At 39.5% G+C, this 23,792-nt stretch overlaps 1 protein-coding gene across 2 annotated transcripts in view; it reads right to left on the bottom strand.

Moving 5' to 3' along the window:
- prrg1.L (proline rich Gla (G-carboxyglutamic acid) 1 L homeolog) overlaps nt 1-23,792 on the bottom strand; it is a 41,643-nt gene continuing 17,851 nt past the window's right edge. Inside the window, exons 1-3 of one of the 2 annotated variants that reach the window (XM_041580960.1) lie at nt 11,848-11,909; nt 5,508-5,668; nt 327-1,375 (exon numbers count right to left, since the gene is read on the bottom strand). In XM_041580960.1, the coding sequence (XP_041436894.1) occupies nt 860-1,375; nt 5,508-5,668; nt 11,848-11,854 (684 nt within the window). In that variant the 5' untranslated portion in view covers nt 11,855-11,909 and the 3' untranslated portion in view covers nt 327-859. 2 annotated transcript variants of the gene reach the window in all.

Raw genomic sequence — 23,792 nt, 5'->3', positions numbered from 1 at the left:
GAAATGGATAGTATTTTTATCAGCCAGAGATATTTCCTTTTGTACATACCGTACTAGATACACAAGATCACAGGTTAAAAGGTTCAGTTAGCAGCTGTTAATATATATATATATCATTGTTCAGTTTTCAGAAAAGAAACACATTGGGGAGTTTAGAATAAATATAACAAATCTGCAAAAATGAATTATAAATTTGGTTAGTCAAAGGGCTATACAGAAATGGAGCATACCATTGGAGTCAATACATGCAACTTCTTGTTTGCATCTCTGTGCATAAAAGAAAGCAAGCGCAAAAGCCCAGTTGATTCTTAAAATAAGATAGAACATTTCAAGTATGTCTTTATTCAGTTCAATCATTGAGAAAACAGTGTATTGCTTTCCGTTTGATGCCATTGTTGACATTCTTAGATGATAAGTGAAATTAGGCACATATTACAGTTAAGAAAAAAAAATACATACTTTATTACATGGCTTCATTCAAAATGCACTCTGGTTAATAGTGGTTATAGTGTTATGTCAGCACCACCTAGAAATGGTAGAGTAATAGCAAAGAACCATGGGAAAGTTACCCAGTATATTTGCTGGGGTAACTAAGCTACGTTTCCTCAGCTGCATGTATGTGAGTATAGATAATGGCTTCCATAAAGCCCAGACAGAGCTAATATTTTTCTTGTGCAAAGAATTCACTGTTCCATTATATTCATGAAAGTAGACGTGTTACTATAAGGAAGGTGAAAAAGTCAAGAGGTGATAGTTGTCCAAAGGCAAAGAATACGTAGCTTCAAAACTGTGCTTAAAATACTTCATCTGCAATAAAAAGAATTACAAAATAATATACATAGGAATCCTTCAGTTTGTGTTATTTAGTGCTGGTGGCTCCATGAGGTACTGTGACAGCTGCAGCTGAAGGGACTATTTCATCATACTCAGGCGGTGGATCTGTGGGATTTTGTGTTGGTTCATTTACTTGAACCCCCGGCTCCCCTGTGGCTTCCTCATAAGAGGGGGGAGGATCGCAGTTCGACAGCCGAGCTGAAAGAGTGTCGGAATGCACATCATAATCATATCCACTGTGAAGCCTGCCCCTATCAAATGCTACTTCCATGGGGCATAGGACAGTGCCATGCTGAGGTGAAATAATAAATCCATCCGGGTCAATGGCCACTTCTGTTGCATTTTCTCGAACCCCTCGAGGAGCGTAAGCAGTCTGTCTCCGTGCCTTCTTTTTGAATACGCATTTCCACACGAGTAAGATGCCCAAAAGGATGATGAAAAACACAATGATCAGAGGAAAGGCAAGGTAAAATGGGTACCAGTTGTTTCCCGCATTCAGATCTCCTTGTTGTCCTTGGATGTATTCTTTCCAGAATTCGTTCTAGACAGAACAATGAACATAGGATTAGAGAAGAAAAGCAAATAAACACATGGAGGTATATTTATCCAAGAGTGAAGTTAGAGAGCCTCTATAGTCCTCTATAGTGATATTTCGTCACTCTCCATTTATTTTTATGGGATTTTGAAGAGTATTTATCAATGGGTGAAAGTGAAAGTTCATCCTTCGATAAATACGTCTTTCAAATTCCCATAGAAATAAATGGAGAGTGGTGGACTTTCACTCTACTGAACTGTGGCGATCTCACTCTTTTGATAAATATATCCCATGGAATCAAGGCAGATAAGTGTGGGTCAGACTACTGTGGTAGCTGTCAATCCATCCAAAGTTAATGGAGGTTTATTACAAAATCAGCAATAATAAAAAGCACTGTGATGTCTAGTTATTATGCATTCTGTTGTTGTTGTTGTGTCACATTTTGTACAGGAAAGTTCAGCTTGTTGGCCAGTGAATGTGAAGGTCTTGAGAAAATATGCAACAAATCTATTTTATAGAAGGGTATCTCTTCAAGTCCAGAATACTTAATGGGCCCTCTGGGCAGATTTGTCCTACGGTAATCAAAGCATTTTGAAAGCAAGGTGGCGTCCCTGTGATTCTGTAGATATTAATGCTGTATGGCAAGCCAAACTTTTCCTGAGATCTAACAATAATTCAGTCTGTGCAACGACAAGGTCGAAAAGGAGGAAAGTTCATTCAGAGTTGGCAGCAGGTTTTCAGAAAGCCATTCAGAGGGCTCTTTTGTTTTCTTAGCTGCCTATCAGTGTTGAGATCTATCAAGATTTAAACAAGTTACTGTAGGAATATGAATAAAAATACCATACATAGCTCTCCAGTATTAAAGGGGTGTTTCACCTTTAAGTTAACTTCAAGTATGTTATAGAATTGCCAATTCTAAGCAACCTTTCAACTGGCCTTTATTATTTATTTTTCATAGTTTTTAAATTATTTGCCTTTTTCTTCTGACTCTTGTCAACTATCAAACAGGGGTCACTGACCCTATCTAAAACAAATGCTCTGCAAGGCTTCAAATTCCTTGTTATTGCTACATTTTATTACTCATATTTCTATTCGGGTCCTCTCCTATTCATATTCCAGTCTCTTTTTCAAATCAATGCATGGTTGCTAGTATAAGTTGGACGCCACAGAGAGCTGCTGAATAAAAGCAACATATCTCAAACACCACAAATAATAAAAAATGAAAACCAATTGCAAATTGTCTCAGAACATCACTCTCTATAATCTATATCATACTAAAAGTCAACTCAAAGGAGAACAAATTACTTTTGGAAAAAAAAAGTGCATTTGATGGTCTGAATGCAGCAATGTGCAATGGATCTGTAGGATAGAGGACACCAAGACCGGTCTCTAAATCTGGCCAGTTTTCATTGGTGGAATACACAGTCTGAGATCAAGACAGAGTCTCTGCTGACAATTTGGCCCAGCATAGCATTTTAAGTTGCAATAACATTTTTGAAGTAATCCATTTAGGCCAACACCTATTCTGAGTTTGATAAAGATGCATTTATGTATAATTGAAATGCAAAGATGTGTAGTAAAATTCTGCAAATAAATCATAATAATTTAAGAGATGAATTCAAGGCAATTTATAATCTATTATTTCTTCAAAGATGCACTGTTCCCATTCAAAAGGTGCTGCACCTTTACACATAGACCTGTCTATCTGGTGAAAGCAACTGGCAGAAAAGAACTACCTCAACTCACATAGGAAAACCATGTCCACACAACAAATATGATGGATAAAACAAAACTGAACAGAAACAATTAATGAGCTGGAAGGACAAACTATAAAAGGAAAGATCTGATATTATTGGAAAGCTATACATATGTTACATACAGAACATAAGAGGATGTGATGCATGAACGCTTCAGCAATTCATTAGCAGCAGAAATAGTTACACCATTTATTATTTAGCCCTGGGTGAATGCACCAAAACAATTAGCTTGGTTATCAAGCCAGGCAATAATTAATAACATAGAGAGAGACCTTCTGCTGCAATGTTCATTATGCTTTGTATTCGTGCTTTGTAATAGTATCTTGAGTTTTTTACATAGTGTATAGCAGTGCTGTACAACTTCTGTGCCGGAATTTTTTTGCCCTACATGGTGGAGGGCCAATAATGGAACCCAGTATTAGCCACTCCCTGTTTTTAAACCACACCCACTTAAAACACACCCATGTTACTACAAGACCATGTCCACATTAATTGTGTTAACACACCAAAAAAACCAAATGTTTGGTGCTCACTGCAGGGATGTCATATTAAGACATAACCTTAAATCCATATGCCTCCTCCTCCCCTGTCAGTAATGCAACTATGGGGTGGCGGGCCTGCCCTTCCCCCTCCAGAGACGGGTTTTTCAACGTTTTTTCCCTCGCGCGAACTGCCAGCAGTCTCGCAGGGGGTGCGGGCCCTGGTACAATTGCACCCACTGCTCCCCCAGTACTTCCGCCACTGTCCACTGTGGATAACACAGCTCCCCCAGCACATTATTTAATACCATAGGGGTCCCTAACAATAATGTTCGAATGATGATAAACCCCCAGAACAAATACCATGCCTGTGGGTAACACAGCTCACCCAGCACATTATTTAACACCATAGGGACCCCTAACAATGATTTTCAAATAACAAACCCCCAGAACAAATACCATGCTTATGTTCCACAGACAGAGCAGGCCACACACAAAGTATGGCACACACAGGGAGCATAGGGACGGCAGAGTATGACACACACATTGAGCATAGGGAAGGCAGAGTATGGCACACACAGGGATCATAGGGCAGGCAGAGTAAGGCACATACAGTGAGCATAGGGCAGGCAGAGTATGGCAAACACAGGGAGCATAGGGCAGGCAGAGTATGGCACACACAGGGAGCATAGGGCAGGCAGAGTATGGCACACACTGGGAACATAGGCAGGCAGAGTATGGCACACACAGGGAGCATAGGGCAGGCAGAGTATGGCACACACTAGGAACATAGGGCAGGCAGAGTATGGCACACACTGGGAACATAGGCAGGCAGAGTATGGCACACACAGGGAGCATAGGGCAAGCAGAGTATGGCACACACTGGGAACATAGGCAGGCAGAGTATGGCACACACAGGGAGCATAGGGAAGGCAGAGCAGGAGACAGGGAAACCTATCAGGACCACTCTAAGATGTACTGCATACAGTGACACGTACAGGTGTCCCTCCAGCTGATTATATGTTTATGTTATTTCTTATTATAGGAAAATTCAAGAAGCTGTAGGGAATACTGAGTCATCTATGCCCCCAGCTATCTCCCCCATTTCATGTTTTTAAATAAGCCAATTTACAGGCTATTCTCAATCTCTTCTCATAAAGATTCTCTGATGGTGAATAAAACATAGTTTATAAACGGGCAGGAAATATATCCAATTCTAAAGTACCTGTGCCAGAAAAAACAGCAGGGGCCACATACTTTCCACTGACATCAATGACATGCACTGATAGTAGCTCTACTGGATGATAATCTTGATTTTTAGATGGTCACCCTTTCTGTGCATGGAACATTAAGGGGCAATTTATTTTTCCTCTGTAATTTACCAGTAGATAAAACACTACCAGCCCTCTTTCTTTCTCCTCACAACTTCATTGACTATGCTATGGTCGGAAACTGACCAGCAGGTGGCGTTTTTGTAACAAAATTCATTCATATTAATAGTACATTTATCCATTAATATCTTGGAATTAAAAAAAATATAAATAATAAATGGAAATTGCAAAAATGCTTAGAATAGCACTCTCTCCAGTTTTACATTCACTTATTTTAAAAGTTTATTTTAAGGCCAGTATTTCCTGTACAATTACTATAACTACTAATGGCCTTTTTACTCAGGACTATGTTAACTTTTTTGTTGCCTTGCCCTTAAAGAAGTTAAGAATGGTTGCATTAGCAATTATTATTTATTTTTTTTAGTCTTAGTATATCTAGGTTTGAAAAAGCTCTATCCTCTGTATGAAATGCATGAGTGTTTAGCATTTTGGAATGTAGAATTATTTATAATTTATTTATTTCTTGGTATCTTTATAGTACCAACATATTTACATATACTTGTATACTTACAGTTTTCTCATCATTTTCAAAGGCTTCTCTTGCCTCTTCATAAGTGCACAATTCCTCTTTGCATTCCCGCTCAATGTTCCCTTGCTTAATCTCTTCTAAAAAACTGTTTGCTCTAGGAGATCGTTTTAAGATGGAGTTTGCATCATCTCCTGTCAGGAACACTGTGAACAAACAAGAAACACAAGTTACTAACATAGTATAAATATCATTTATTTACGGACATGCCCCTATCTGACAGCTACTTTGTAAGTAGCAAAAAAATTAATAAAATAAATTATATATAGATTACACATATACATACAAATATGTAGAATATTAAGTTTTTCTATTAACATTAACTGTTATTTTTGTGCAGTTATTCTTTTTATTTTGGTTGATCCTCCATTTATACATGAGCAAATAAACAGAAACAAATGATTGTCAGGTATGTCTATTAAGATTTACTGAGGAGGACCTTCTTTATCTCTTGTTTTTAACAGCTATAATAATCTATATGTCTGATGTATACACCTCTCTATTGAACAGTGCTGCAGAAAATGTTGGTGCTTAAGTTTCTGTTGTTCCATTTGGCCTCTGGAGTTAGCAGATATGAAACAAATAGGAAGAGATGATGATTCACTAAAGAGTTCATAGATGGTTAAGTGGAGTTCTTCAACAAAAATACAGAACCAAAGTGATGAGCAAGGGCCAGGTGAGAAGGAGAAAGGAAGAAGCTGAATATGATACAAAGAATACAATCTTTGTAATATTTCTAAAACATAAAAACATATACTTATATATATATATATATTTACGTAAAAACTTTTATAATTATGCTGCCGGTAACAGAATAACAGTGTGTTAATGGACCTAGATCATGGTCCACCTCAAAGAAAGCCCTGTTTTCTAGGTTTCCTGGAAGTGACCCTGATCTTTCATATGATCAGTTAATACTGAGTAAAGTAAGCAGACTTCTCTGTTGGAATCCAGACTGCATTTTTGTATCTGGGCCACAAGAGGGATTTTACACAACATATTTTTCCTTTTTTCAGCTTTACAGGAAAAAAGCTCACAATTAAAGGTCAAAATCACATTCTCACACCCTGTAGTAAATTTATCAGGAGCCAATGAACCTTTATGTTTTTTGCAGTGCGAGAGGAGAAGAGCACACAAAATCCTTGCAGATAGTAATCTGAAATCTAATCTAGAAACCCAGTGCAGCAATGAGATCACTTACCCCCATCTAAAAAACAAATGCTCCGTAAGGCTACTATTGTTAGTGATAATTGTGTTTTTTACTCATCTTTCTATACAGGCCCTCTCCTATTCGTATTCCAATCTCTTATTCAAATCAATGCATGGTTGCTGGGGTAATGTTGACCCTAGCAACCAGATTGCAACAATATAGCAATTTGGAGAACTGTTTGAATATAAAGTCAAATAACTCAAAAAAAACACAAATAATAAAAAATGAAAACGAATTGCAAATTGTCTCTTTACATCATACTAGATGTTAATTTAAGGGTGAACAGCCCCTTTAAGATACACTGTCAATTTTAGCTTGCAAGTCTGAGATTTGCACCAGCAATAAATTTGAATTAGTACACAATCTTTTTCTCCAGGAGAGACAGTGCAGGCGGAATTACAGACTAACAGCTAGCTACTTGTTAGGATTGTCATGATTTTTATGATGTAGTTTTTATTAGTAAATTACACTGTTTACACTGCAAATAATTCATTCTACCATATAAAATGTCATTCCTAATCCAATCTGAAGTTTATCAGAGAACAAGTCACATGACTGGGGGCACATGGGAAACTGACAATATGTCTAGCCCTTATGTCAGATTTCAAAATTAGATATAAAAAAAAAAAAACAGTTTGGTCTTTTAAAAAACAGATTTCAGTGCAGAAGTCTGCTGGAGCAGCGTTTTGAAAAAAACACGTTTTCCCATGACAGTATCCCTTTAAATTATGACCATACATTTGTTAGATGACCATTTTTAGTCAATTGGTTTGGCAAAACTGCAGCTTATAAATAAATATACAGCATGTGGTACTATAATATGGGTTAGGAGGCATTCCTCCTGCAAATTAGCAATTAGCAATGATACATGATTACTAAGGAACAGACTGCAATAAGCATGAGTTATGGTCGTACATATTGGCAAACTGACACTAACGTTTTAGAGACAACGGCTCAGAGGCCTCTGTGAATGGGTCAGTTTTAGCATTCCCTTACGGAGAAGCTGCTCCCACCAGAGGCCTGATGAGCTCAGCAGAGGAAATTCCACAGCTAAAAATAACTAACGGCACAATGGGAACCAGACAAATATTGCCAGAAAATTAAAAATGAGAGCAGTGGATAATGTGTCAGATAAAAATACCTGCTCTGTTGTGTTACCATCTCAGTATTTAAGCTTAGCTCTGTGTAATCCATAGTGCCATGAATACAATAAACCCTTTCTGTCGATTTTCTCACCCTCCTTCCTATTCTATTTACCGTATGTATCATTTATGCACTTTCGCTAACCTTACTGACTCCATAAAAAGCAGCCTGCAGATTTCTAGCCATACTACATTTGACTTATTGCCATATATTTTGCAGTCTTATATTTTAGGATTAAGGCATCCTGGAAGATATATAACAACAATGACAAAAAGACATTAAAGGTAATCTATGGCCTATTTCAGCACTACTGGACACAGTAATAGAGCTTGCCTAGGGCTGCTGAATTTATAGCTACTGGTGTATCGATTAGACATGGAAGCTCCATCTCTCCAGAGAAAAGAACAAACAATGACTTCACTCCTAATCTGGAAGGAACAGAAAGTACATTTCACTTCATCTGTTGCACGGAATAACCTGTAAGTAGTGATGAAAGAAATTTTCCTTCAAAAATGACGGCCATTGACTACAATGGGTAGAAAAAAATTGTCAAGTGGCAAAATAATTGTCGCCCACAGACTTAAACGCATTTTGGCGAATTTTAGCGGTTTCGCAAATTTTCGGCAAAGCAAAATGGGTCACATTCATCCATCACTAAAGCTAATGCTAAATACTTGGTTTCATATTTTGCCCATGCCTTTTATTCTATCGAAGCCACCTGTTGGCAGCACAAGGCGACCCAGAAATGTACAATTTACAGATCTAGCAAGATGGTATTTTTATATTGACTCCACAGATTCTATCTGAAGAGTAAGGCTAAGGAAACACAACACGGATTCCCACTCAAGCCGAGAAACCATAGCCCCATTGCTCCTCTTCTGCTGTGCTTCAGCGTGGTGGGTTTTGGTGGGGATTGCAAAATCTCATGTTTTAGCTTTGAAATCCGCTATGTCTGCCTGCACTCGAGTGGATGTAATTCATTCCTATGGGATGTTTAGAAGCATAATTATTAAAGGGTAAAATTCGCCCACTAATATGTATTCTAGGATAAGCATTGTTTTAAAATCAGTGTTGAAGTCACTGCTACAGGTTGCAACTGAAGTGCATCTTTCACCACTGAGGTTGTCTACACTTCCAGCAATTATTCTGGAGTTCTAAAGGAGAAGGAAAGCTACCGAGGCAGTTTATTGCCAATATTTAGCCACAACAGTACAAGATAGAACTCTATAATTTATTCTGTAGAATGCTTTACCATACATGAGTAAAACAGTTCTAGAAACGCTGTTTGTTTAGGATAGCAGCTGCCATATTAGCTTGGTGTGACATCACTTCCTGCCTGAGTCTCTCCCTGCTTGCTCATAGCTCTGGGCTCAGATTACAGCAGGGAAAGGAGGAGGGAGAAGGGAGAGGAGCAAACTGAGCATGCTCAAGCCCATGCCCTGAAAGAAGGAAGTCTAATACAGAGGCCCATGTGTACACAATAGAAGTAAAGAAAATACTTTATTTAGATGGTTTTCTGGTATATTTGCTGTATATAGAGCTTTCTGATAAAGCTTACTTAGTTTTAAACCTTTCCTTTAAGGGCAATGGAAAACAGCATTTTTGCACACAACCTTTAAATGTATGCACAAGCCACCAAGAATGATTTCAATGGCAATCACCTGAAGACAATGTCACCCAATTTCTCCCTAACCTGGAGATATTAAAAGATCAGGCAAATACAACAACCAAAATTAATTGATCTGTGTGCCATTGTCAATAGGGTCCTGATTCAATGTAGCAAATGGCTCTGTCATGAGGAACAACACCCTTCCAAATACAGTGTAAAAAACAGATGACCTGCACAAGGCAGTGCAATGTGGGGATCTCCCCTGCGTTTATTCAGTAATATAAAATGTTTCAGGGCCAAGCCCCAAAGTCCATTACTAAGTCACTATTACCTAATTGCATTTGGGTGAGAAAATCCAACCACACAGCCAAATCCTATTCCTGTGTGAAAACAATGTAGTGAACACTCATTTGTATGACAGAGTTCAGCTAGAGACAAAGAAGGGGAAAGCTGCAAAGTCAGCAGTTTCGGATAGATAAACAGCAGAGAGAGACTGACAACAAGCCTGCAGAGCTGATCATGAATCAGGCTAGAAAAATAGGAGGATGGACACAGAACCGGAATCCTAATAAAGGACTTTAGCCCCACAGAACAGATGGGATAAGGAGGGGAAAAAAGTCAAACTAAACAGACTCAGTGGGGGCTCATTTCTGAAACACTGGGCAAATTTGCCCCTGGGCATTAACCCAAGGCAACCAATCAAATACTTGCATTCACTGTTTAACCAGCAGCTGGCTGAAAAAAAGACAATCTTTGACTGGTTGCTATGGGTTAATGCCCATGGGCAAATCTGCCCAGTGTTTATAAATGAGTTCCATTGTTTCTTTTCAGTGGTTTTTGTGGCTACAAACTACAATCTATTACATATGCGCAAACACATAGGCTGGGACAATATTCCCTTTGACAAGAGCTCACACAAGAACCCATTCTTTTGCCCTTGTAAACAGTGAATTGACATATATTTTTTTTTATCTTTAGATAAAACACATTTGAAAGATTATATGAATTCCCCATTATACAGAGGGATGACTGAGAAATTTCAGTTGGGGAGTTGCAGCCAGGATACAATTCATTTAATTATTACTAGAGCACTTGATTTAGCCACAGTTCAATGCCTCCTGATACTCCTCTTGCACCTCTTTGTGAAATCCAAAATAACACCAACTGTATTTAGCATGTATGCTCTACTGTGGAAAGCAACCTGTGAATACCAGCTGCTACAGACCCATAAATACTAAAAACTTCTGAATAATTCTGCTGCGAATATCTAGATCAAAGAAAATTGACATTCTGGTTCCTTACTGCGACGCATTTCACCCCCACCAGGGCTTTCTCAAGTTTATTAGCTGGAAGTGCCCCCCAGGACACTCCCTTAAAGGGGTGATTCACTTTTAATGTAACTTTTACTACATTTAAAGCAACTTTTCAATTGGTCATCATTATTTGTTTTTTTTATAGTTTTTTAATTATTTTCCTTCTTCTTCTGACTTGTCCAAGCTTTTAAATGGGGGTCACTGACCCCATCTAAAAACAAATGCTCTGTAAGGCTACAAATATATTGTTGTTGCTACCTTTGATTACTCATCTTTCTTTTCAGACCTCTCTCCTATTCATATTCCAGTCTTGTATCAGTGCATGATTGCTAGGGTAATTTGGACCCTAGCAATTAGATTAGTTAAAATTGTAAACGGTAGAGCTGCTGAATAAAGAATTAAATAAATAGAGAGTAGATATTCTGAGACAATTTAAAATTGGTTTTCATTTTTTATTATTTGATGTTTTTGAGTTATTTAGCTTTTTTATTCAGCAGCTCTCGTGTTTGCAATTTCAGAAATCTGGTTGCTAGGGTTCAAATTACCCTAGCAACCATGCATTGATTTGAATAAGAGACTGGAATATGAATAGGAGAGGGCCTGAATAGAAAGAGGAGTAATAAAAGTAGCAATAACAATAAATGTGTAGCCTTACAGAGCATTTGTTTTTCAGATGGAATCAGTGACCCCAATTTGAAAACTGGAAAGAAAAAGGCAAAAAATTCAAAAACTGTAAAAAAAAGGAATAATGAAAACCAATTGAAAAGTTGCTCAGAAATTGCCATTCTATAACATACTAAAAGTTAACTTAAAGGTGAACCACTCTTTTGTGTATCCCCTTTCTTAAAAGGACCACTACTACACTGTGACTATAACTACCAAGGGGCAATATTCTATATTAATCTTAGGGTACAATACCAAGAACATAAAAATATACATATCAGCATAGATAGAAATTAAGCTAAGACTCCCACCCTCATACCCCAAAATCAACTCAATAAGATCCAAGCAGAACAGGATATCTAAGACAAGGTTATGGTATTTCCATACCCATCATTGTAGGGTGTCAATCACTTTTATAGTACCGCACAGCAGCACCCATCAATTGTGACAGGTTTACAAGACTGTAAGCATGCAGGTCAGATTCAAAGCAAACAGTTATAACCCACATGCCCCCCCCCCCCTCAAGTCTGCCTGGTAACCGATCAGTGGAAACCTAGACAACAGCAAAGCAGGAAGTAGTGTTCTGGCCATTATGTTAGACATCCAGCCACTTCAGCCTTTATACATTACATTTTCGGCTAACTATTAGAAATGCACCGAATCCAGGTTTCGGCCTTTTTCAGCAGGATTCGGAATCGGCCGAATCGCATCCTAACTTGCAAATGCAAATTAGGAACATGGAGGGAAATCACGTGACTTTTTCTCACAAGGAAGTAAAAAATGTTTGGTATTCGGCCGAATTTCACGCAAAGGATTCGGGGGTTTGGCCGAATCCAAAATACTGGACTAAGTTTACTAAAAACATTTTTTATTTTTCACACCCTATTTACCTAGTTTTTATTTTTAAACTGAACAATTCCTTTAAGCAAGTGAGTTTTTGCTACACATTAAAAACAAGTAATAAAAGAAATTAAGCATGTGGCAGTATAGTAAGGCCATTTTCTTGTGAGTTAGTTAAGGAAGCACATGGTTAAAAGAACCCTTTCCCCTCAGCACTGCCAGGCACGATGTGAAAACATTATTGTTCTTTCTAAAATGCTGAACACTATCTTGTGTGCCATCTCAGTTAAGTGAGTTGTTTTGTTTTTAACCTTCATGAAGCTGGGTTGCCAAGGCAATTTTTTCCATTTAAGCAATTTCCCAGGTGCCCCCAGTCATGTGACTTGCACTCTGATAAACTTCAATTTCGCTTTACTGCTGCACTGCAAGTTGGAGTGATATCATCCTCCTCCCTTGCCCCAGCAGCCCATCAGCAGAACAATGGGAAGGTAACCATATAACAGCTACCTGGTAGATATAAGAACAGCACTCAGTAGTAAAAATCCATGTCCCACTGTGACACATTCAGTTACAATGAGTAGAAAGAAGAAACAACAGCCTGCCAGAAAGCAGTTCCATAGTGCAGCACTGGCTCTTTCTGAATGCACATGACCAGGCAAAATGACCTGAGATGGCGCCTAAACACCAATATTACAACTAAAAAAAAAATACACTTTTTGAGTTAGGAATGAAATTTGACATAGTAGAGTGAATTATTTGCAGAGTAAACAGTATCATTTAGAAATAAAAATGAAATCATAAAAATCATGACAGGATCCCTTTAAGGGTTAAGGTATATCATGGAGCACAAGTTTTTCGCCCAAAATCTCTTTTTAACTGGCCTTCAGGAACAGCCTCCATGCATGACATTTACACAGAGGAGCAAATCTTTGCTGCAATTGGTGATAAGTAGTGACTGTACTGTCCATTAGCTCTACTTAAAATCAGGATTAACAAAAGAAGAAGAGGAACATAGCACTGCTAATTTCTCTTATAAAAAATAAATATACCATTGTATTCAATGGTGCTTCGCCAATGAGGCGAGTTGAGGCTGTTGCCTTAGGCGGTAGCGCCCCACTAGGTACCAGGGGCAGCAAAAATGCTGCTTCTGGTACTTTAAGAGCGAATTTCCGGGGATAGGGGGGCAACTGCTGCAGGCGGCGGAGGGGCCAGGATTGCTCCTGTATATATATATATATATATATATATCAAGCCTTCTCAACAAACCGCACTCCAAGGACTTTGAATGGTGTCAAAAAAATGCCTTTATTTCAACGTTTCGGCTCTCACTCGTGAGCCGTCTTCAGGAAAGTGGAAAACTCTATAAATGTGAAGCGCTTTTTAAGTGCAGAAATGGCGCCAAATGACGTCATCATTAGTGGGTGTGTTCAAACCATAACAACAATACGAGTAAATAATAAATAATAGACGTTGCATCTCCGTGTCTGCAATGCTCTAATCTGTGAGTCCGTTAGTGCATGAGATTACCCAAGTGCATATTCACCCCAGCGTGCGTCTTTAAAAACAGCCGTTGTTGTGTCCAGCTGCGCCCCCTGACTCGCATCAGAAAACGTAATTAAAAACACTTACCCCCAGGCGATCTAAGGTGTAGGCCGCTCTCTCCCTCTCAGTCCCCTCTCTCGGCAGATCATACCAGTGTAGTGTGCTGATTCGCCCGTCCGCTCATTAAATTTTCCGGTTCCTAGAGGCAACAGCTCCCTGCTCTCGCGCAGTATCCGGCCTTAGCCCCGCCCACGTTGCCATGGTGCGTACTAACGCTTTCAACTGCGGGGAAACCATAAACTCCATTCACTCCTTGCAGGCGACGATGCGCATTCTTATCCAGATTATGACTCTCTATCCGCATTGTATGGTCACATCACTCTTTAGCTGGCATCAGGGTGTACACTAACCATATGGTCTGTGGCCCCCCTTCTGTCGTCAGGGATATAGTGCACCACTCACCCAGGGTTACTCCTGGTGCTGTCATTTCTGGTCTGCTGGAGTGATCATAGGAGTATTTTGGTAGAGCGTGTTAATGGGGCTCATAGGTGCTCTCTTAGTACATACCTCCAATCGCATACCTTCATAAGTCGGCCTGCACACTGGTATGTTTAATCGCCAGGGGACCCACATTCCTTCTCGGCCTCTCACCTTTCTCCCTGGGGTATAGTCACGACCTAAAAACATAAATCCCAGATCAAAACAAATATCAATTCCATGATAGCCTTCTTGTAACATCAATTGTGGATACATATTATCTACTGCAATTTGTTCTACTGTAATCATATCATCTCCTCCCACTCTCATGTTTCAAAAATGTCCAGGGACTCAAAATAATGTTTCTTATCAAAGCAACGGTATTCACTGGTACGTTCCAGTGCTTCCACCGAAAAAATAGAGTCCTCACTTGTGCAGGGGGGAGAACATCGTTAGTAAAAAGGTGACATGGGTAAGGTTTCATTTAGGCCTTTGGGGACCAAGGTGTTAAGTTTGTAGATCCATTCAGATTCTCGTTGTAGCAAAAACAAACCTCTGTTGCCTCCTCTTCTTGGTGTTGGTATGTGGTCAATAATCATGTGCCTAAATTGCGGTAATGTGTGCCTTTGTATAAGCCAATGTCTCGCTACCGGCTGGTCAGTCTTCCCCGTGGATAGTGCGCTCCTTATGGCACTCCTATGATTATTCATGCGCTCCCTATATGTGGTGGTCGCTTTCCCCACGTAATGCAGCCCACAAGGACACCAAGCCATGTATATTACATGATCACTAGTACATGTGACCCTGTGTTCAATCCTGTATTTAGTGCCCAGGCTAGGGTGTGTAAAAAAAGTGCCCTGCGACATTCCGCTGCAAGTTAAACATCCCGCACATTTAAAACACCCTTTCTTTAATGGTCTATCTAACCACGTTTGGCTCTTCTTCTGTGGACTTGTTAAATTTTTAACCACTAGAATATCCCCTAGGTTCTGCCCTTTTCTATAGGCTACAAGAGGTTTTTTGTCGGCAAAAGGTAAGTTTTTATCCACCTGAATGATTTCCCATCTATTGGTTACTGATTTTTTAATATCCACACTAGTGTCCGTCCATTCTGTGGTGAAAATTAGGTCCGTCATGTCCTTCTTTTTGGTGTTGTCTGAACTTAGCAAATTGTCCTGTGTCATTAATTTGGCTCTTTGTAGTTGTTCGTTTATCAATTTCCTGGGGTATCCTCGCTCCGCAAACTGCTCCGCCAGTTCGGACAGCTGTATTTCCGCAGTGTCCCTTATTGTATTATTCCTGATCACCCTCAGAAATTGCGAATACAGGACCCCCCGGGACATATGTGGAGGGTGGTGGGAATGGGCATGTATAAGGCTGTTTTTATCTGTGGGCTTCTTATATAATGTAGTGCCCAACCTGTCTTTCTGTTTAAAAATAGTGATGTCAAGATAGTTAATCTGCGTTCTATCATAGGACATAGTTAGTTTGATCGGCGAATCTAAGTTGTTTAGAGACTGTTGGAATTCCACTAGTTCGCTTTCTGTCCCTTTCCAAATTAACAATAAATCGTCAATATAGCGTTTATATAGGTAGATTTCCCCAGGAAATTGATAAACGAACAACTACAAAGAGCCAAATTAATGACACAGGACAATTTGCTAAGTTCAGACAACACCAAAAAGAAGGACATGACGGACCTAATTTTCACCACAGAATGGACGGACACTAGTGTGGATATTAAAAAATCAGTAACCAATAGATGGGAAATCATTCAGGTGGATAAAAACTTACCTTTTGCCGACAAAAAACCTCTTGTAGCCTATAGAAAAGGGCAGAACCTAGGGGATATTCTAGTGGTTAAAAATTTAACAAGTCCACAGAAGAAGAGCCAAACGTGGTTAGATAGACCATTAAAGAAAGGGTGTTTTAAATGTGCGGGATGTTTAACTTGCAGCGGAATGTCGCAGGGCACTTTTTTTACACACCCTAGCCTGGGCACTAAATACAGGATTGAACACAGGGTCACATGTACTAGTGATCATGTAATATACATGGCTTGGTGTCCTTGTGGGCTGCATTACGTGGGGAAAGCGACCACCACATATAGGGAGCGCATGAATAATCATAGGAGTGCCATAAGGAGCGCACTATCCACGGGGAAGACTGACCAGCCGGTAGCGAGACATTGGCTTATACAAAGGCACACATTACCGCAATTTAGGCACATGATTATTGACCACATACCAACACCAAGAAGAGGAGGCAACAGAGGTTTGTTTTTGCTACAACGAGAATCTGAATGGATCTACAAACTTAACACCTTGGTCCCCAAAGGCCTAAATGAAACCTTACCCATGTCACCTTTTACTAACGATGTTCTCCCCCCTGCACAAGTGAGGACTCTATTTTTTCGGTGGAAGCACTGGAACGTACCAGTGAATACCGTTGCTTTGATAAGAAACATTATTTTGAGTCCCTGGACATTTTTGAAACATGAGAGTGGGAGGAGATGATATGATTACAGTAGAACAAATTGCAGTAGATAATATGTATCCACAATTGATGTTACAAGAAGGCTATCATGGAATTGATATTTGTTTTGATCTGGGATTTATGTTTTTAGGTCGTGACTATACCCCAGGGAGAAAGGTGAGAGGCCGAGAAGGAATGTGGGTCCCCTGGCGATTAAACATACCAGTGTGCAGGCCGACTTATGAAGGTATGCGATTGGAGGTATGTACTAAGAGAGCACCTATGAGCCCCATTAACACGCTCTACCAAAATACTCCTATGATCACTCCAGCAGACCAGAAATGACAGCACCAGGAGTAACCCTGGGTGAGTGGTGCACTATATCCCTGACGACAGAAGGGGGGCCACAGACCATATGGTTAGTGTACACCCTGATGCCAGCTAAAGAGTGATGTGACCATACAATGCGGATAGAGAGTCATAATCTGGATAAGAATGCGCATCGTCGCCTGCAAGGAGTGAATGGAGTTTATGGTTTCCCCGCAGTTGAAAGCGTTAGTACGCACCATGGCAACGTGGGCGGGGCTAAGGCCGGATACTGCGCGAGAGCAGGGAGCTGTAGCCTCTAGGAACCGGAAAATTTAATGAGCGGACGGGCGAATCAGCACACTACACTGGTATGATCTGCCGAGAGAGGGGACTGAGAGGGAGAGAGGGGACTGAGAGGGAGAGAGCGGCCTACACCTTAGATCGCCTGGGGGTAAGTGTTTTTAATTACGTTTTCTGATGCGAGTCAGGGGGCGCAGCTGGACACAACAACGGCTGTTTTTAAAGACGCACGCTGGGGTGAATATGCACTTGGGTAATCTCATGCACTAACGGACTCACAGATTAGAGCATTGCAGACACGGAGATGCAACGTCTATTATTTATTATTTACTCGTATTGTTGTTATGGTTTGAACACACCCACTAATGATGACGTCATTTGGCGCCATTTCTGCACTTAAAAAGCGCTTCACATTTGTAGAGTTTTCCACTTTCCTGAAGACGGCTCACGAGTGAGAGCCGAAACGTTGAAATAAAGGCATTTTTTTGACACCATTCAAAGTCCTTGGAGTGCGGTTTGTTGAGAAGGCTTGATAGTGATATTTTTACCTGCACCCAGGCGGATGTTTATTGGAAGAGAGTGCACCTGACTAGGACTGCTCTATATATATATATATATATATATATATATATATATATATATATATATATATCTATATATATCCTTTGTGATCCGCACTCCACTAGAATCAAAAAGCCACCCAGGTGCTACTCACATAAACATGAATAAATATAAGTCAGAGAGGCATGAGTGCACACTGGGGTTTTCTTAAAAATATAATTTTATTTTGTTACATTAAAACAGGTCAACGAAAAAATTATGTAAAATCCGGGAAAATGTAAAATCAGGGAAATGTGTTAAAGAGAGTCGGTTTTACTTTGAGATAGAATATTTACTGTGTTAATAACAAGGGTTAAGTATTGCAGTGTTAATGTTACACTATGGGGGACATGTGCCTCTCTGTCAGTCACATACACAACCTAAAGCAATAACTGATTGGTGCAGGACTGTATAAGGGGCAGACTAATTGGAATTGACCATTTACAGGCAGAACCATGGCAAAATATACATCTAGTTATTTTATTTATATATATATATATATATTTATATATATATATATATATATATATATATATATATATATATATATATATATATATATATATATAAAAATATAAATATATATATGTGTGTATTTATATAAATGTTCAGATAGTACCCGCACTCTTCCTCCAATCGTGGGTGCTGTGGTAATAAAAAGTTTGAACACATGAAAACTTGGAGTGCTGGTCCATTTTGAAGGATATATATATATATATATATATATATATATATATATATATATATATATATATATATATATATATAAATAAATAAATAAATAAATATATATTTATATATATATTTATATATATTACTTATATATCGAAAACAAGGCACTCACAGGACTTAAAATATGGTGAAAAAGAGTTTATTTATATTCTAAAGTTTCAGTCTTCCTTGCGACCCTTATCAACTTTAAATACCGTATATACTCGTGTATAAGCCGACCCGCGTATAAGCCGAGGTACCTAATTTTACCTATGAAAACCAGAAAAACTTATTGACTCGCGTATAAGCCTAGGGGTGAGAAATGCATTTTAGGACATCTTCAACAGAACACACGCTCCTGCACCATACTAACCACGCTAGCGTTTCCTGGTTTTCTGTTGGCTTCCTCCCTCTCCTTCACTATCCCATATGGGCTCTGGTGTAAGTGAGGGTGCTGCTGCTGCTGCTATGTACTGGGCTTTGGACCGCCTGTGCAAGTGAGAGCGCCAGCCTCCTATGTACAGGAGTGTGAGCAGGCACACTGTACGGGTGTGTGACAGGTGAACCTAGGTGCACAGGGCCAGTGCTTCCCCTTTAGTGCTCCTTAACACAGAGCTGCTTGCTCCCCACTTTTCCAGCAGTGCTCCAGCCTGCCCCCTTTTCTGTCACCCCAAGCAACCAAGAGGCAATCAGCGCAAGTACATGCTTGGGACAGTTGTCAAACTTACCGGCGCTAGGAGTCAGGAGCAGATTTGTAGCCAGCAGCAATGGTGGGGGCCCTTTAGGACCTGGAGCCCCCTTGGTGCGGTCCTGAGGGGGTGCAGAAACGTAAAGTAGCAGTGCCGATTGCGCTCCTTCATAATAGCCTCGCAGATTACTGGCCAGCAGCAATGGTGGGGGCCCTTTAGGAACTGGAGCCCCCTTGGTGCGGTCCTGTGGCGGTGCAGACACGGGTAAAGTAGCAGTGCCGATTGCGCTCCTACATAATAGCCTCGCGTAATAGAATGCGCATGCGCATGCGAACACAGCATTACGGTACGTTTGCTGCTTCCTGCCGTCAACGTAGAATTTTTCATGCAGGCGCTGTGCAGCCAGCGGGAATGCATAGCAGGGTCCTCAGACTCCAACCGAAGGCACCAAAGGCACAAAGGTACTGGCACTGACTCGTGTATAAGGCACAAAGGTACTGGAAGCCCATTGACTCGTGTATAAGCCGAGGTAGACCTTTTCAGCACATTTTGGGTGCTGAAAAACTCGGCTTATACACGAGTATATACGGTATATAATTTTATTTTATTTTTTTTAAAGGAAAACCCTTTCCATGAAACTTTTTTGTTAATTTTGAGAAAACCATTATAAACAATACATAGGAATGTTGGAAAAAGCCATTTGTGCTTTAGATTTTCATTAGCGAAAACAAATGGCAGAATTCAATTTCAATTGGGTTCAGGAAAGATTCGCGTATTCCTGGCAATGAGCTAATGCCCTTGATAGTGTGGTTTCTAGATGTGTTATGCTTCCATCTCTTGAGCTGGGCTGTTTCAGATAGAATCACATTACACATCTGCTAATTCAAGAAATACGAAGGACGTGTTTGGAGGACAAACCTGCACTCCACATCCATGTTGGTTCACTTATAGAGATTCCACTTTGTTTCTAAATCACAGATAGAGCAAAACAGTCTATAAATGGCTTTTCATAAAAAATCATATATAAAGAATACAACTATAGCTTTCCAAGTTTTGAATTGCTAAATAAGAGAAGGGCTCTTGGAAGTCAGTATATGACTACGTGGAATTTAATTCAATTAAAATACTTTCATAGAACATACCTGACCCCTGAAAGGCTCTCTATTACATACCTCCCAACTGCCCCGTTTTTAGAGGGACAGTCCCTCTTTTGACAGCTCAAGCCGCAGTCCCTCATTTGGACTGGAAAGTCCTGTTTTTCTTTGCACTTAACAGCCAGAAAAAGAAGCAAAGTTTCTAACTTAATTGGCTTTTGGCAGAGAGCACAGAATGAGATACTTTTGTAACAATTTCTAGATAAGCAAATAACTAATTGTAGCAACATAAGATAACCGGTTCCTTGGGAGAAGTTAGACTCACAGCTTAAAGGGCAATTTGCCTTCATTAGCAAAACTAATAACTGAAAAAAAAAACACAAAAATATGTTCAAACTTTCCTAACCTGGCAAATTTTGTAAAATGAACATGGTAATTAGGGGGTGTGGCCACAAAAATTTGCAGCTCTACGTGCGACAACTTTTTTGTCCCTCTTTTTATTTCCAAAATGTTGGGAAGTATGGATGTTATCTGCTATCAGTGAAATCTGCACCAGGTATATGAATATACCCAGCAAATGTCATATATAGTTATATGCATGAAAGAGGATCCACTTTCCTCCACCTAAGTATAAAAAGCAGGAGAAGGAAAGCAAACAACCAATTATATGTGCCCTTGCCTTAAAGGGGAAGGAAACCTCGTCTGCGCTAACCCCCTCCCCCCCTCCCGTGTATGACGATCCAAATTAAAGAAAGATCCGTTATCCAGAAAATTCAGGTCCCGAGCATTCTGGATGAGGTCCCATACCTGCATATATTTAAGAGTATTCAAGTACAGTTGTTTTGGAAAAGAATGATACAAACAATCCATATTTCATAATCAATTAAGTTATCCGCATTGTTATTCCTGGCAATGCACAGGGCAAAGACAAAATTTAAACCACTTTCACGTTTCAACATTCTAGCTCTATCGGGTCACTGAAGAAAAAACAAGACCTTTCTATATAAACTGCTTTTATCTCAAAGCCTAACAAAGGCTGTAGAATATCATTTATAGCTGGGATCCATAACTTTTTTTTTTTACCTGTAAGCCACATTCAAATGTAAAAAAAAAAGAGTTGGGGAGCAACACAAGCATGAAAAAAGTTATTGGGGTGCCAATAATGGGTGGCAGCCTACAGGAGGCTCTATTTGGCAGTAGACCTGTGTTTTTGAAGAAACCAAAACTTGCTCCCAAGGCAGGAATTCAAAAATAATATCTTGCTTTGAGGGAGCAACATCCGAGGGTTGGTGAGTAACAAGTTGCTCACTGAAGTTACTCACCGATTTATAGAAATGTGTCAATATTAGAGAGGACTGCATGATTCTTTTCTAAAAATTAACTACCAGTCTAATCCAGCACGAGTCTGATGCACATGCAAGGCAGATGGTGGCACAACCCTTCAGCAGGCTGAAGTACAAATGTAAACAGTACTCAAGCCTATTGAAGGATCACACAGCCCCTTCAATAATTAAGCCAAATCACAGACAGAATATTGAATGTCTGCTAAAGTCAATAATCCCTGGAGTACTCTTACTTTATAAAATCAAAATCTTTCTTATCTTAAATTATTTAACTCATCAGTTCACTTGCAGGGTTATTTCATTTAGAATAACACAGAAGGCTCAGTAGCATCTTATATAAAAAAAAATAGGGGTGCATGGTTGGGATCAACAGCAATTCCTAGAGGTGAAATGAGCAAATCTAGGGAAAAAAGCATACAAATCCACAATAACAGAGGCTTGTGATGATGGTGGAACATTCAGACCTAAAAACAAGTTATTATAACTGTATTCACTGTTAAAAGATATATAATTAAACCAATTTAATACAAACAAAAAAAAACCATAAAAACAAAGCAAATGATAAAGTAATTATCTGAGTCAGCATAGTAATTGCCGTTAAAAGCACTAAACTACTGAAAATTCGAAGGATTTTATCGTACGATCAAAAGATTTTATTCCACCGAATATGGCCAAATTCGATTTAAAAAAATCTTCGACTTTGAATATCGATGTATCGATAGTCGAATGTTGAAGTTTTTTACACTTCGAAATTCGACCCTTGATAAATCTGCCCCCTGGTCTTAGCTCTTCCTGATTCACAGTGGCACATCCAAAAAAGCCAACACATTATTGTGAACTGCATTTCCCTACTTTATGAGACTGCACCTCGGCACAAACAGATTTTTCACGGGAGTGTACAAGCATATGGACTATATATATATATATATATATATATATATATATATATATATATATATATATATATATATATATATATATATATATATATATATATATATACACACACATACATATATATATATATATATATACACACACACACGCACACACATATACATATATATATATATATATATATATATATATAAAATACAAATGGAGCGCACACCATGAGCCAGAAACAAAACCTGGGTGCTTGAACCAAACGAGGATATATAGGCAAAAAATGGCAGCACTCCAAGGATTTTAAACAAAGTTCAAAGGTGAAGAAAGAGCAGGATTATTAGAATCCAACGTTTCAGTTCCTATCTGGAACTTTCATCTGTGAATACAAACCACCAACAAGTAGTGAAGGCTTTAAAAGGGTTTTTGGTGCCAGTTATCGTTGTTAGGCAACCACAACCCGGAAGTGAAAGGTAGACATTCAATGCGGTGTGAAACAAGCACAATAAGTGAAGCGCAAGTGCGCTCTAGTGAAAACCCATATACTGACCTCTTCTAAAATGCACCTAGACCCCAGCCTTGATCGCATGGAGAGAGACATACTCCTACAATGCCATGCAGACACGGAAACTCTGGGGGCCGTGGCTAACCCCCGTCCATGATCCCGTAGAGGTGGGGCAACCCGAGGGGTTGGGAACACCAGTGTGGTGGAGACAGTGGGAACGCCCACAAGTCACGCCTCCTGGTAACTATGCCCTGAATAACTTAGCAACGCCAAGTAGCATCTTGCAGGGAAGTCACTATCAACTCTGCATAGTGGACAGTGCATGTAAATACACAGACTGACAGCTATGAGTAATGCAAATGACACAGGGCAAGAACAACAAACGGAGGCTAAAGTCTGCCCCATCACCTATGATCCCAGAACCCACATATCAGGACCAAATCCCATGGGAATCATACTCCAAGGTGCGTATGAAGGCATAAGGGGTAAATTAACAGGCATAATCACCCTGTAAGTATAGGTGCATTGCGAATCACTGGTCAACTTTAAATACAAATTTACA

Source organism: Xenopus laevis, chromosome 2L (assembly GCF_017654675.1).
Source record: "Xenopus laevis strain J_2021 chromosome 2L, Xenopus_laevis_v10.1, whole genome shotgun sequence".
Lineage (NCBI taxonomy): Eukaryota > Metazoa > Chordata > Amphibia > Anura > Pipidae > Xenopus > Xenopus laevis.
The sequence above is the reverse complement of the archived record's forward strand: the minus strand, read 5'-3'. Positions and strand labels throughout refer to the sequence as shown.